This window comes from Ictidomys tridecemlineatus, chromosome 1 (assembly GCF_052094955.1).
Source record: "Ictidomys tridecemlineatus isolate mIctTri1 chromosome 1, mIctTri1.hap1, whole genome shotgun sequence".
Classification (NCBI taxonomy): domain Eukaryota; kingdom Metazoa; phylum Chordata; class Mammalia; order Rodentia; family Sciuridae; genus Ictidomys; species Ictidomys tridecemlineatus.
In genome coordinates, this window is record NC_135477.1 from 87,457,809 (window position 1) to 87,470,336 (window position 12,528).

General features: G+C 34.4%; 1 protein-coding gene across 1 annotated transcript in view; it reads left to right on the top strand.

The window, feature by feature from the left end:
• Positions 1 to 12,528, top strand: part of Aggf1 (angiogenic factor with G-patch and FHA domains 1) — a 40,528-nt gene that overhangs the window by 2,338 nt on the left and 25,662 nt on the right. Inside the window, exons 2-5 of the mRNA XM_005328974.5 lie at positions 2,583 to 2,685; positions 4,653 to 4,852; positions 7,381 to 7,545; positions 9,843 to 10,031. Coding sequence (XP_005329031.1) covers positions 2,583 to 2,685; positions 4,653 to 4,852; positions 7,381 to 7,545; positions 9,843 to 10,031 — 657 coding nt within the window. The remainder of the gene's footprint in view (positions 1 to 2,582; positions 2,686 to 4,652; positions 4,853 to 7,380; positions 7,546 to 9,842; positions 10,032 to 12,528) is intronic.

Consider the following 12,528-nt stretch of genomic DNA (forward strand, 5'->3'; position numbering starts at 1 on the left):
GGAAGAAATGGAATGTAAGGTGGGGTAGGTGGCTTGTGCCCATAGTTTCCATTATTTGGGAGGCCAAGACAGGAGATCACTTGAACTAGGAGTTCAAGATTAGCCTGGGCAACCTCAGCTTTAAAAAAAATGCTAGGGATATAGCTCAGCAGTAGAGCTCATGCTTAGCATTTTCAAGGTCCTGGGTTGGATCCCCAGCACCACAAAAACATCAAATTAACTTAGAAATACTAACTCACAGTAGTAAAGTACCAACTTTAGTAGTAATTATAAATACTAACTTATAGTAGTTAACTCTGCTCTCCTAGTCAGCCTCCCCTGGGAGGGAGGAATTCGGTTAACTGTCATCCCAAATTATTCATGTTTCATTTGGAGCAGTAAAATGTAGGCTTGGGAATTGAGGATGAAATAATAGAAAACCATAATATGTGCAGGATCTGGCTTTGGGGTCTAAAGACCTTGTGTAAATTACTTGTCTCTTCAGGTATTTTTATATGTAAAATTGGTCATTAGGATAACTAATTTGTAAGGCAGTGGTGTGAATTATGGAGATGTTATTCAAAGTACCAATAATCTAGTACATGTTATAGTGGAAGCAGCCAGAACCAGAACTAGGGCAAAGTAGTCAGGCTTCTAGGATGAGGAAGCTAAAGGGGCACTTATTTTCAGGTATGGACCCTATATTTTTATGGAGCTGCAAGACAGTGGCTCCTTAGATTTGTTACTTTAAAGTATCTTGCTTTTTTCACACTAGTTCCAGTCCTGATATTAAGAGCAGATCTGATAACTCATAAAGTGCTTAGATAATCTATATATAATCAGTCTATAATAAATCCTCTATTTAAGCTAATGTATCTTAAATATTTTATCGCTTTTTTTAAAAGTTGGTTTCATGCATATGGTAGATATTGTCTCATACTAAGAATCTTTTAGAGAAGCATTAACTAAGGTAGCTACTCATCTGCTTATGGGCATGTCCACACTGTGTTTCTCTGATCAATGCAGTATCCTTTCAAGGGCATTTTAATATATGAGGCATGTGGAAGATAGATGCCCCTCTCAGATGGCCTTGTTCTCTGTTCCCTTCTGTTGCAGTTATTTAGTCATAAGACTACTATTTAAAGAAAACAAATGTGCATTAAGGCATACAAATGGCATTAATGTATTTAAGTGAATAGCTAATTCCAGGTGAAGGACACTGAGTGATACTAGATAATTCAGTATGGATGGAATTTGTAGTTTTTAGATTTTTCTAATTCTCTGTGTGTGTTGTGTTTGTGTGTGTGTGTTACTGGGGATTGAATACAGGGCTTTATACTTTCTCAGCAAGTCCTCTACCACTGAGCTACATCCCCAGTCTTTAATTTTTTGAGACAGCATATCCTTAATTTGCCCAGTGTGTTCTTGAACTTGGGATCCTCCTACCTCAGCCTTCTGACTAGGTGGAATTACAGGCTTGTGCCACCGTTCCTGGCTATTTCTTTAGAACAGCTGACTTTTTAAATAGTAGCATAAAAATATTCTGGTAGCATAAAAACATTTCTTGTGTGTGTGTTTGGTTGGTTTCTTCTCTGTTTTTGCTTTTTTGGCAGTGCTGTGCGTTTAACCTGGGGCCTGGTGCATGTTAGGCAAGCACTCAACCACTCAGCCACAAATGGTCCTATTGGTTAGAAATGAAGGATTCTGTTCATGAAGTCCCATTAGTTTGGCCAGATTAAGTTTGGGGATGGTATTTCTATGTTTGGCAAGCAAAATTTTTTTATTTTTATTTATTTTTTTTTTAGAGAGAGAGAATATCTTTTTTGTAGATGGACACAACACATTGCCTTTATTTTTATGTGGTGCTGAGAATTGAATCTGGGTCCTGCCCATGCTAGGTGAGCGTTCTACCGCTGAGCCACAATCCCATCTCCACAAAAAATTTTTTTTGTTTGTTTGTTTTTTGTACTGGAAATTGAACTCAGGGACACTCTGTTCACTGAGCCACATCCCCAGCCCTATTTTGTATTTTATTTAGAGAGAGGGTCTCACTGAGTTACTTAGTGCCTCGCTTTTCCTGAGGCTGGTTTTGAACTCACGATTCTCCTGCCTCAGCCTCCCAAGCTGCTGGGATTATAGGCATGTACCACTGCTCCCTGCTGTGCAAGCAAATTTAAGAATAAAAACATCCATGTGTCAAGTATGATATTGTGTGCTTATAGTGCCAACACTTGGGAGGCTAAGGTAGGAGGATCATTTTAGCCTAGGAGTATCCAGGCCAGTCTAGTTAACATAGTGAGATCCCCATCTCAAAAGAAAAAAAAAAAATCTGAAAATTAACTCTAAGAGTTATAAGTATTTTTAGTATTTCTGAAAAAGAAACAAACCCTCCTTTGGCTCTTCTTTAAAACTTTTGAACATAAAAGAGTAAGATTTATTCCAGAAAGAAAAAGAACTCTTGCAAGGTGAGAGGAGATGTGACAGGGGTTGCCACTTGTCTGAAACTTTTACCAAGAAAAATACTTTCTTGTTTTCATATGAAAAGAATGGTATTTGTAGTAGATTGCTTTATGATTTTTCCAAAAGCTTTTGTTTCCTTCCAGGTGGAAGAACTCAGTAAAATACTTCATTGTGGGAGAAATGAAGATAATAAAAAGTTTGATGTAGAAGTACAAACAGAGAACCATACTCCTTGGTCAATTTCAGGTATTCATCTAGTGAGGGTATCCTAATACTATAACATTCAGAACATGCTAACATACTGTTTCTGTTAAATTTAAAGTAGATAAAGATCTACATAAATATGAGAACTGTCATAATATTGACTTCTTGCCACATAATTTGGTATTTGTAGATAATTAATTTGCTCTCTGGTACTATCATTTCTTTAATTTCTATAATGTTGCTGATGTGTTTTCTGTGGACTGAAAACATTACTGAGTAATTTTTTTTATATATATATATATATATATTTTTTTTAAGATGTTGATGGACCTTTATTTAATTCATTTTATTTATATGTGGGGCTGAGAATTGAACCTGGTGCCTCACATATGCTAGGCAAGCGCTCTACAACTGAACCACAACCCTAGCCCCCCACTGAGTAATTTTTTTTGAGATTTTTTTTTTAGTTGTAGGTGGATGCAGTACCTTTATTTAATTTATTTTTATTATTTATATACAGTGTTGAGAATCAAATCCAGTGCCTCACATGTACTAGGCAAGTACTCTATCACTATAACCCCAGCCCCTCACTGAATAATTTTATTTTTTGTTTTTGACATGGGGGGGGGGTCTCACTGTGTTCTCTAGGCTGGTCTCAGACTTCTGGGTTCAAGTGATCCTGCCACTTCAGACTCTGGGACTGCAGAAACTCTTCACCATGCCTGGCTTACTGAGTAAATTGTGCCATGCAGATACTTTCATATCTGGTCTTTTTTTGTGTCCAGGGGTTCAGGTTTTCTTGTTGATCTATGTTCCACTTAGCATTATATTTAGTACTAGTCTCTTAGGTACTTGGAGGAATGGTAAACCTACCATCATAGCCTCATCAATTGTTATTATATTATAACACAAAATAATTGAGCTACTGAGTTTTAATTACTGTGGATCATAAGAAGTAATCTTTCCCATTATGTTTTTCATTGCTTCGTTCATGACATATAGGTAAATTTCTAAACATACCAATAGTAGTAGCCTTATATATATATGATATTAAATTTTTCTCAGCATGAGAAAAATTGGACAGCAAAATCAAATCCAGTTACTAGGTTTTTTTGACAGAATAAAAGCTATCTACATATTTCTATTTTACCCCCCCCCCTTTTTTTTAGAGAGAGAGAGAGAGAGAATTTTTTTAATATTTATTTTTTAGTTTTCGGTGGACACAACATCTTTATTTTTATGTGGTGCTGAGGATCGAACCCAGCGCCCCACACATGTCAGGCAAGCGCGCTACCGCTTGAGCCACATCCCCGCCCCCCCTTTTTTTTTCAGTACTGATGATTGAACCTAGTGTTGCTATACCACTGAGCTATATCCCTAGCCTTATTTATTTATTTTTGGCACCAGGGATTGAACCCAGAGGCACTTAACCACTGAGCCACATCCCTACCTTTTTATATTTTTTTATTTTGATACAGGCTGTCCCTAAGTTGCTTAGGGCCTCAGTAAAATTGCTGGGGCTGGCTTTAAACTTGCAATCCTTCTGCCTCAGCCTCCTGTCTTTTTTGGGAGGTGGGGCCCCACTGGGGATTGAGCCCAGGGGTGCTTAACCACGGAACCACATCCCTAGCCCTATTTTATATTTTATTTTGAGACAGGGTCTCACTAAGTTGTTGAAGCTGGTTTTGAACTTTTAATCCCCCTGCCTCAGCCTCCTGAGTTGCTGGGATTATAGGCGAGTGCCACTGTGCTCAGCTCTTCTTTACCCTTGATGTGGAAATTCCAAATCTGTTCACCTGACTTTTTTATATCTTGATAACTGGGGTACTGATGGAGACAGTAGAATTAAAGGTACACAATTTGAAGATTCATATGCATCATCAGTTTTAATTTTTTAAAATATGTACAATTGTAATGTGTGTTGTTTTGTACTTAGAGCCAATGTTTCAGAATTAAGCCTGTTTTATGTACACTATTCTAATATGTCACTTAATTTGCTTTTGCTACAGGTTATTATCAGGCATACTATAATGATGATAGTCTAACAAATAAGGTGACTGAACACTCAGTTCAACATTGTCAGAATACTGAAGCTCCTACTTCTAGTTATGAAGACCAGTCACAAATAGAAAGTGATATTTTCACTGGTACTGTTGCAACAGAAAATGTTAAATGTGAACCTGAAGATCATTTCACCTCAAATTCACAGGTATTGAAATGCTAAGTTGAAGCTTTTTTTCCCATGTTGCTGGGGATTGAACCCAGGGGTGGTTTATCACTGAGCTAAATCCCTATCCCTTTTTCTTTTATTTTGGACAGGGTCCTACTGTATTGCTGAGATGGGTCTTGAGCTTCATTCATTCCTCAGTCTTCTAAGTTGCTAGGATTACAGGCATATGCCATCCCACCTGGCAACATGAAATTCTTGATGCTAAAGAACTTGTCCTTATTTGTCATTATTATATGGAAAGATAGACTCCTTTGGTGCATTATAACATACTAGGGTTATAAACATTCAATTGTCCAAAGAAAATTACACTTTATTTTATGTTTTGAGATGAGGTTGTGCTATGCTGTGCTATGTTGCCCAGGTGTCTCAAATCTCGGGGCTCATATGATTCTCATGTTTCAGCCTTCAAGTAGCTGGGACTATAGGCACATGCCACTGTGTCTTGCAAGTTTTTTTTTCCTTGTTGTTGTTTCTGAAATTGAACCCCTGGGCACTATACTACTGAACTACATCCCTAGTCCTTTTTATTTTGAGACAGGGTTTTGGCAGGTGTCGGAGGCTGGCCTCAAAACTGGAATCATCCTGCCTTAGTCTCCTGAGTGGGAATACATCAGGCAGGCTCCACCTGGCAAAAGTTTTGTTTATTTATTTACTTATTTATTTATACCAGAGATTGAACCCAGGAATACTTAACCACTGAACCACACCCCCAGCCAACTTTTTATTTTTTGTTTTGAGACAGGGTCTCACTAAATTGCTTAGGGCCTCTCTAAGTTGCTGAGGTTGACTTTTGAACTTGCAATCCTTGGCCTCCCAAGTTGCTGGGATTACCAGCATTCCTACCAACAGTTTTTAAAAGCCAAAATTAGGCTGGCTGTGGTGGCTCATATCTGTAATCTTAGTGACTCTGGAGGCTGAGGCAGCTGGATTGCAAGTTCAAGGCCAGCCACAGCAAGACTCTGTCTCAAAAAAAAATACAAAGGTCTGGATATGTAGCTCAGTGATAGTGCACAACTGGGTTCAATCCCCAGTAACTCCCCCCATCAGAATTTATTTATATGTATAATTGTTTTCCTGCTACATTGTGCTCTAAAATTTTGTGACGTGTACAAATTAAACATAAGAAAATTTGTCAGGGGCTGAGGATGTGGCTCAAGCGGTAGCGCGTTTGCCTGGCATGCGTGCGGCCCGGGTTCGATCCTGAGCACCACATACAAACAAAGATGTTGTGTCAGCCGAAAACTAGAAAATAAATATTAAAAAATTCTCTCTCTCTCTAAAAAAAATAGAAAATTTGTCAGTATATTTTGACTCAGCTAAAGAGCTTTGAACAGCACATACAATATTATGTTTACATGTAAAAACATATTTTGGGGGAATATAGGGTCTTGGTATGTCTTTTGGGCTGACCTTAAACTCCAGGGCTTAAGTGATCCTCCTACCTCAGCCTGTGCACTTAAGTTATATTTAAAAATAATTTTTTCCCCTAGTGCCAGATATTGAACCCAGGGCCTTGTGCATGCATGCTAGCAAGTGCTCTGCTATTGAAGAGCTATATCCATAGCTGTGAAAAAAAAAAAAATTCTTTTATGTTAAATAGCCTCTCCCTGTTCAAATTTCCTTAATTGTTTTGTACATTTGAGTTTTATAATTTGTTTGAATCAGAATTATTATGCCTCATTTAATCTGTAACTTTCTTCTCCATCTCTCTTTTTAAAGTGTTTTTCTCATTGAACATATAATTATTGAAAAATAGATCTTTTGTCTTAATATTTCATGGTCTGATTTTTTATGGATTGTTTCCCTATAGTATCATATTTTTTTATTTTAAAAATATTTTAATAGTTATAGATGGACACAAATACCTTTATTTTATTTCATGTGGTGCCGAGAATTGGACCAGTGCCTCACATGTGCTAGGCAAGTACTCTGCCACTGAGCTACAACCCCAGCCCCCAGACATTTTTTAAAATTAATTATTATTTTTTTAGGTACTGGAGATTGAACTCAGGGGCACTCAACCATGGAACTCACATCCCCAGCCCTATTTTTGTATTATATTTAGAGACAGGGTCTCTCTGAGTTGCTTAGCCCTTTGCCATTGCTGAGGCTGGCTTTGAACTCGGGATTCTCAGCCTCCTGAGCCTACTGCGCCCGGCTTATACATTTATTTTTGAATAATTGTTATTCTCTTAGTTTTAGTGTCTTTAAAACTGGATCAAGGGGCTGGAGGTGTAGTTACTGGTAGAGTATTCACCTAGTATGCACAGATTCCTTTATTCCATCTCCACCATTGTAACTAAAAATTGAGTCAAAATTGAATTAAATGACATAGTAGTAAACATTTGTTAAAACAGTTCCAATTGTAATTGGTAGCATATCTTTCCGTTGTAGAAATGGAAGTCATTGTTTTTAAACATAGTTTTCTTTCTACTTATTTTAAATTCTGATAACTTTTGGATTGATATACAGAAGTTTGTCTTATTTTATGTGACTGTCTTCTGTAGGAGTTAACGTCTGCATTAGCAACAGAAGATACATCCTTAGAAGGTTCATCATTAGCTGAGAGTTTGAGAGCTGCTGCAGAAGCTGCTGTATCACAGACTGGATTTAGTTATGATGAAAGTACGGGACTATATTTTGATCACAGCACTGGTTTCTATTACGATTCTGTAAGTGTCTTGGATTTTTTTTTTTTAATACCAAATTGTTATATATTTAGCTGCCTGTTAGCAAATAACAAACGCTAAGCTGAAGTAAAAGCAAGATATGGCATTTAAAAATTATGTTTTATTCAAAGCTCTTTGACAAAAGGATTATAAAATAGCTTGTGATGCTACCCTTTTAGATTTTTGAGTAAGTTGCTAATTGTGATTATTACAGATCAATATTTTAGAGCAATCTAAATTTTTGCGTGTGTGTGTGTGATTTTGGTGATTAAAATCCATGACCTTATGCATGCTCAGCAAGTATTCTACCACTGAGCTACCTCCTGAGCTCTTTTTTATTTTATTTTGAGACAGGGTAAGTTGCTTAAGCTGACCTTGAACTTGTAATCATCCTTCTCAGCCTCCTATGTACGATTATAGGCATGCACTGTTGTACCTGGTTCCTAATAACCTTTTATATGTAAAGTAACATATTACAATGAATTTTTATTAGTCAAATTAGATCATTGTTTTAAAATGTTTAAGAACCTAAGTGTATATATTTTATTTAAGGAAGTGAAATTGTTTATTATAGGTTAGGGGTGAGATTTAAATTTTCAAATTATTTATTTATTTATTTTTAGTACTGGGGATTGAACCTAGGGGTGCTTTTAACATTGAGCTACATCCCTAGTTGAGATTAGAGATTCCATTAGTTTATCTGCACATGGTAGACTGTTTAAAAGTCTTTCATGAAGAGTTTTTTTTTCCCATGGGAGTATGCTAATTGACATTACTATTTAATGTCCAGAAAGTTAAACTCTTATCCAAAGCTATTACTTATTTGATTTTAAGGAAAATACTGTTTCCAAGTAGAAATTAGGCTTTGTCATTTTTCTACCTTCCTGCCTGTATCTTTCCTCTTGACGTCTGTTCTGTAAGTAGTTACATTCTGTATGTTATATTTCTAAGTAGACTAGGAACATTTTTATTTTGCCACTGTGGTGCTAATTTTCATTTTATTTTAATTAAATAACTTATTTTCTTGTATTTTGCAAATGCCTATGTATTGGATTGACATATTTATCAAACTTTAAAGGTCTAAGTTATAAAAGTTCCTTTATACCTAGAAATAAAATGAGAAAGTGTCATTAAATTTCTTAAAAGAAAGATGGTGAAAATTCTAAATATTTTTAAAAGAAATCTGTAAAATTTATGGATTAAAGATGATATATTGCTGGGCATTGTGGCTCATGCCTATAATCCCAGCAGCTGGGGAGGCTGAGACAGGTGGATCATGAGTTCAAAGCCAGACTCAGCAAATCAGAGACCCTGACTCTAAATAAAATATGAAAAGGGGCTGAGGATGTGGCTCAGTGGTTAAGTGCCTCAGGATTAAATCCCTGATACCGAAAAATAAAATAAATAAATTGTAATAGTTAGAGAAATAAATTAATAAATAAGTAAATAAAATAAAATTATCCTTTTCAGAAAGTTTTGCTCCATCTCAGTACATCATATTTTCAGGTGTGTTCTGTATGGATTTATGATATAAATAAAATATAGCTGACTCAGTTAAATTTTGGTTTTGGAGTCTTAACCAGTGTCTCATAAATGTAGGTGATTACATAATTTTATCTTTATGGTTTTTAATTGATAATTTGCTAAAATTCATTTGCACATGACTGTCCTACTCAAGTCTTCCTTACTTTAATATAGAATTAATTAGTGAAGGCAATTGTTTACCAGGTTTTTTTCTATAGAGAGTTATGTTGTGGTTTTTATAAGTTTTTTCCTCCCCCTTAAAATTTTCTTACTTTTTGTAATAAACATTAAAGGTAAATCTTTGTGTTATTAATACTGAGGGGAGGGGTTGGGGGTTGATGTTATCAGACCATTATTGTGTGGTCATTAAGAACGACAAGTCTGAAATTGCTTTCATATGCAGGTTTTCTAATGCGTGCTTCAGTTTTCATATTTTCAAAAAAGTTTCTTATTATCATTTTTTTGTTAATGTATCAAGTTGAGCCATAAGAAAGTTCAGTTTCTTTTAAAATGAAAAATCATCAAATTGTGGCCATTTCATGTGATTTCATTTAATGTTTAGATTTGCTTTTCATACTAGGAAAATTAAAGCAGATATTGGTATAAGTATTTTGGAAAATTTTTCATAATCTTTTAACTTGGTATCTTCTGAAAATACTACAGTAGTTAAAAGACACACATTTACTGTATTTGAATAGATTTGACATTTCTGTTAGGTTTTTCTACTGTATTTCATCATAGATAAATAGAATTTATTGTTTTCTTGACTTTGAAAGGAAAATCAACTATATTATGATCCTTCCACTGGGATTTATTACTACTGTGATGTGGAAAGTGGTCGATATCAATTTCATTCTCGAGTAGACTTGCAACCTTATCAGACTTCTAGTACAAAACAAAGTAAAGATAAAAAATTGAAGAAGAAAAGAAGGGATCCAGATTATTCTATAACAAATGAGGAAAAGGTAATGTCTTTTTAATTTTAAAATGTTACGTAATTTCGATAATGTAAGGCAGCATTTTCTTATGAAACTGGAAATTGTTCTATAACTGATTTTTAATAACATTTATTAAAATATCAGAATGCAACAACCAAAAAAAGTTAACATGGAGTGACCATGGCCTTTTCACAAATTCTCAATCACTAGATAAAAAAGATATGTCTCAAAATTTGGAGGAGGTAAATTTAGGGCGGTATTTGCTTTATTTTTAAAGATACTTTTAAACCTCACTTTTTGTAGGTGAGAATATATGGATGTGAGCAGTGGTGTAAAGAGACTAGAGTAAATAACTTGAAATAATACATTGTTCCTGAATGCCTACCTGCAAGCCCTTTCTCATCTCTTAGTGGGTATCTAACATTCTATACTGGCAAATAGCTTATTGAAAATAGCACTTTGGACAGTTTCATTCATTTTCCCCCTATACGGTTGTTTAATAAACAATAGTAACAAAATACACAGATTTTATATATATATAAAATCTCATATATACATATATATGTGTGTATATGTATATCTGTATATGTATATGTATTTATTTGGGCAGGGGGGCTGTAATTTACATGGCCTTCAAAGCTCCTAATAGTTTTTCAGCTTCTTGTCCTTGATGAATTTGTATTACTGGAAGTGTATATACTTTATCACACTGCAAAAGCTTAGCTAGTCTCCAAACTGAATTTATGCTGCTATTAAAAATATGTGTATAAGATGCTGTCATATCTTTATAAAATAATGGAAGAATATACGGATTCACTTCATCATATTGTTCTAAGATAGAAAATTCAGAGTGTATTACAAACTTTAGGGAAAAGAAGAATATAATTGCATCTCCAAGACTGAAATAACAGAGTTGTCTGTTGTATAAAATGGGGACTATAATTATTTATTTTATTTTTATTTTTAGTGGAGCTGGGGATTGAACTCGGGGCCTTACACATGGTAGGCTGAGCTTATACCCCATGTGTTATATTTTTGAAAGTCAGTACAAGAGTTAATTTTAAGTTTTCTTACCAAAAAAATATGTAATGCATATGTTAAATAGCTTGATTTAGTCATTTGATGTCTATATAATTCATTTATATATATCATGTTGTCTATGATAAAAATTTATTTGTGTATTAAAAATAATAGGTATGGGGCTGGGGTTGTGGTGCAGTGGTTGAGCACTTGCCTAGCATGTGTGAGGCACTAGGTTTGACTCTCATGCACCACCTATAAAAATAAATTAAAAAATGAAGGTCTGTAGGCTTCTTGATGAACAAGAGTAATAAAGTACTTAATAGCAACAGAATAAGAACAGAATGTGTTGTGATGCCAGGGGTGCATCTACATAAAATTAATGAAAAAAAAATCTCAAAGAGTTTGCATAGAATAACAAGAGTGTCTAACTGTGTGATTGAATTTAGGGTGATTTTTTTTTTCCTTTTTCCTTCCCATTAAATATTTAGTTTCAGTAAATTAAATTTAAATATGTAGTTTCTAATTTTTTTTAATTCACAAAGTAAGTATGTATGTAGGGTGAAGAGAAAAGAGTAAAGAGTAAAAATCTCAAAAAAAATGGTTCATTGACAACTAAAAGAAAAAGTTAAAAAAAAAAAAGTAATAGATTTGTTTTTTTCCATAAAGCATGCTGACTATACCTGTACAAGTTAATAATAATACAATGCTTATGCCATATAAGTTAAAATTTTGGAATAAGGGAGATATATTTTAGAATAAAAGATAATAAAATTTGTCTATATTTTAAAACTTGGGACACTGTGAAGCCTACTTTAAAAATAATCAGGTACATTTGGATTTTAAAATTCATGTTATATGTAAAATCAGTTCTATACTTTATTTGCATATTGACTTGCTATTTGGTAAGAGATTGAAGGAAAATTTAAAGTAGGTAGGTGCTTTCTCTAGCCCTACATTGTCCAATGAGGTAGCTCTCTTAGCTCCATGTGGCTCTTTACCTTTTGAAATGAAGCTAGATCAAATTTGGTATGTGGTATGTATAAAATATGTCTGGATTTTGAAGTCGTCTTAGAAAAAACATTCTCATTAATAATTTTTCTTTTTAAAGTACAGCCTCTAGGAAATTTAAAACTACAAATGTGGCTTATATTTTTATTGGATAGTATATTTTTATAGTATAGGTTATAACATGGTCCAAGCAATACATATTGAGCGCCTGGTCGGAGTAATATTAGGACATTGAGAATAAATAGGGGAGACAGATTTGGAATCAGTTGTAGATAGAGTCTGTAGCACTTGGTAATTGACTCCATTTAGTGGTTAAGGGGTGTCAGTGATAGGTATAAGATTGTTAATTTGGATATTAAGAGGATGATAATGTCATTCATTAACTGAGAAGAGGAATATGAGAGAAAGAGTAGGCACAGTTTATAACTCTTGTTTTTTCTCTATACATTATATCTTTACATTCATTGAAACGTCATATAATAATATAAGAGAG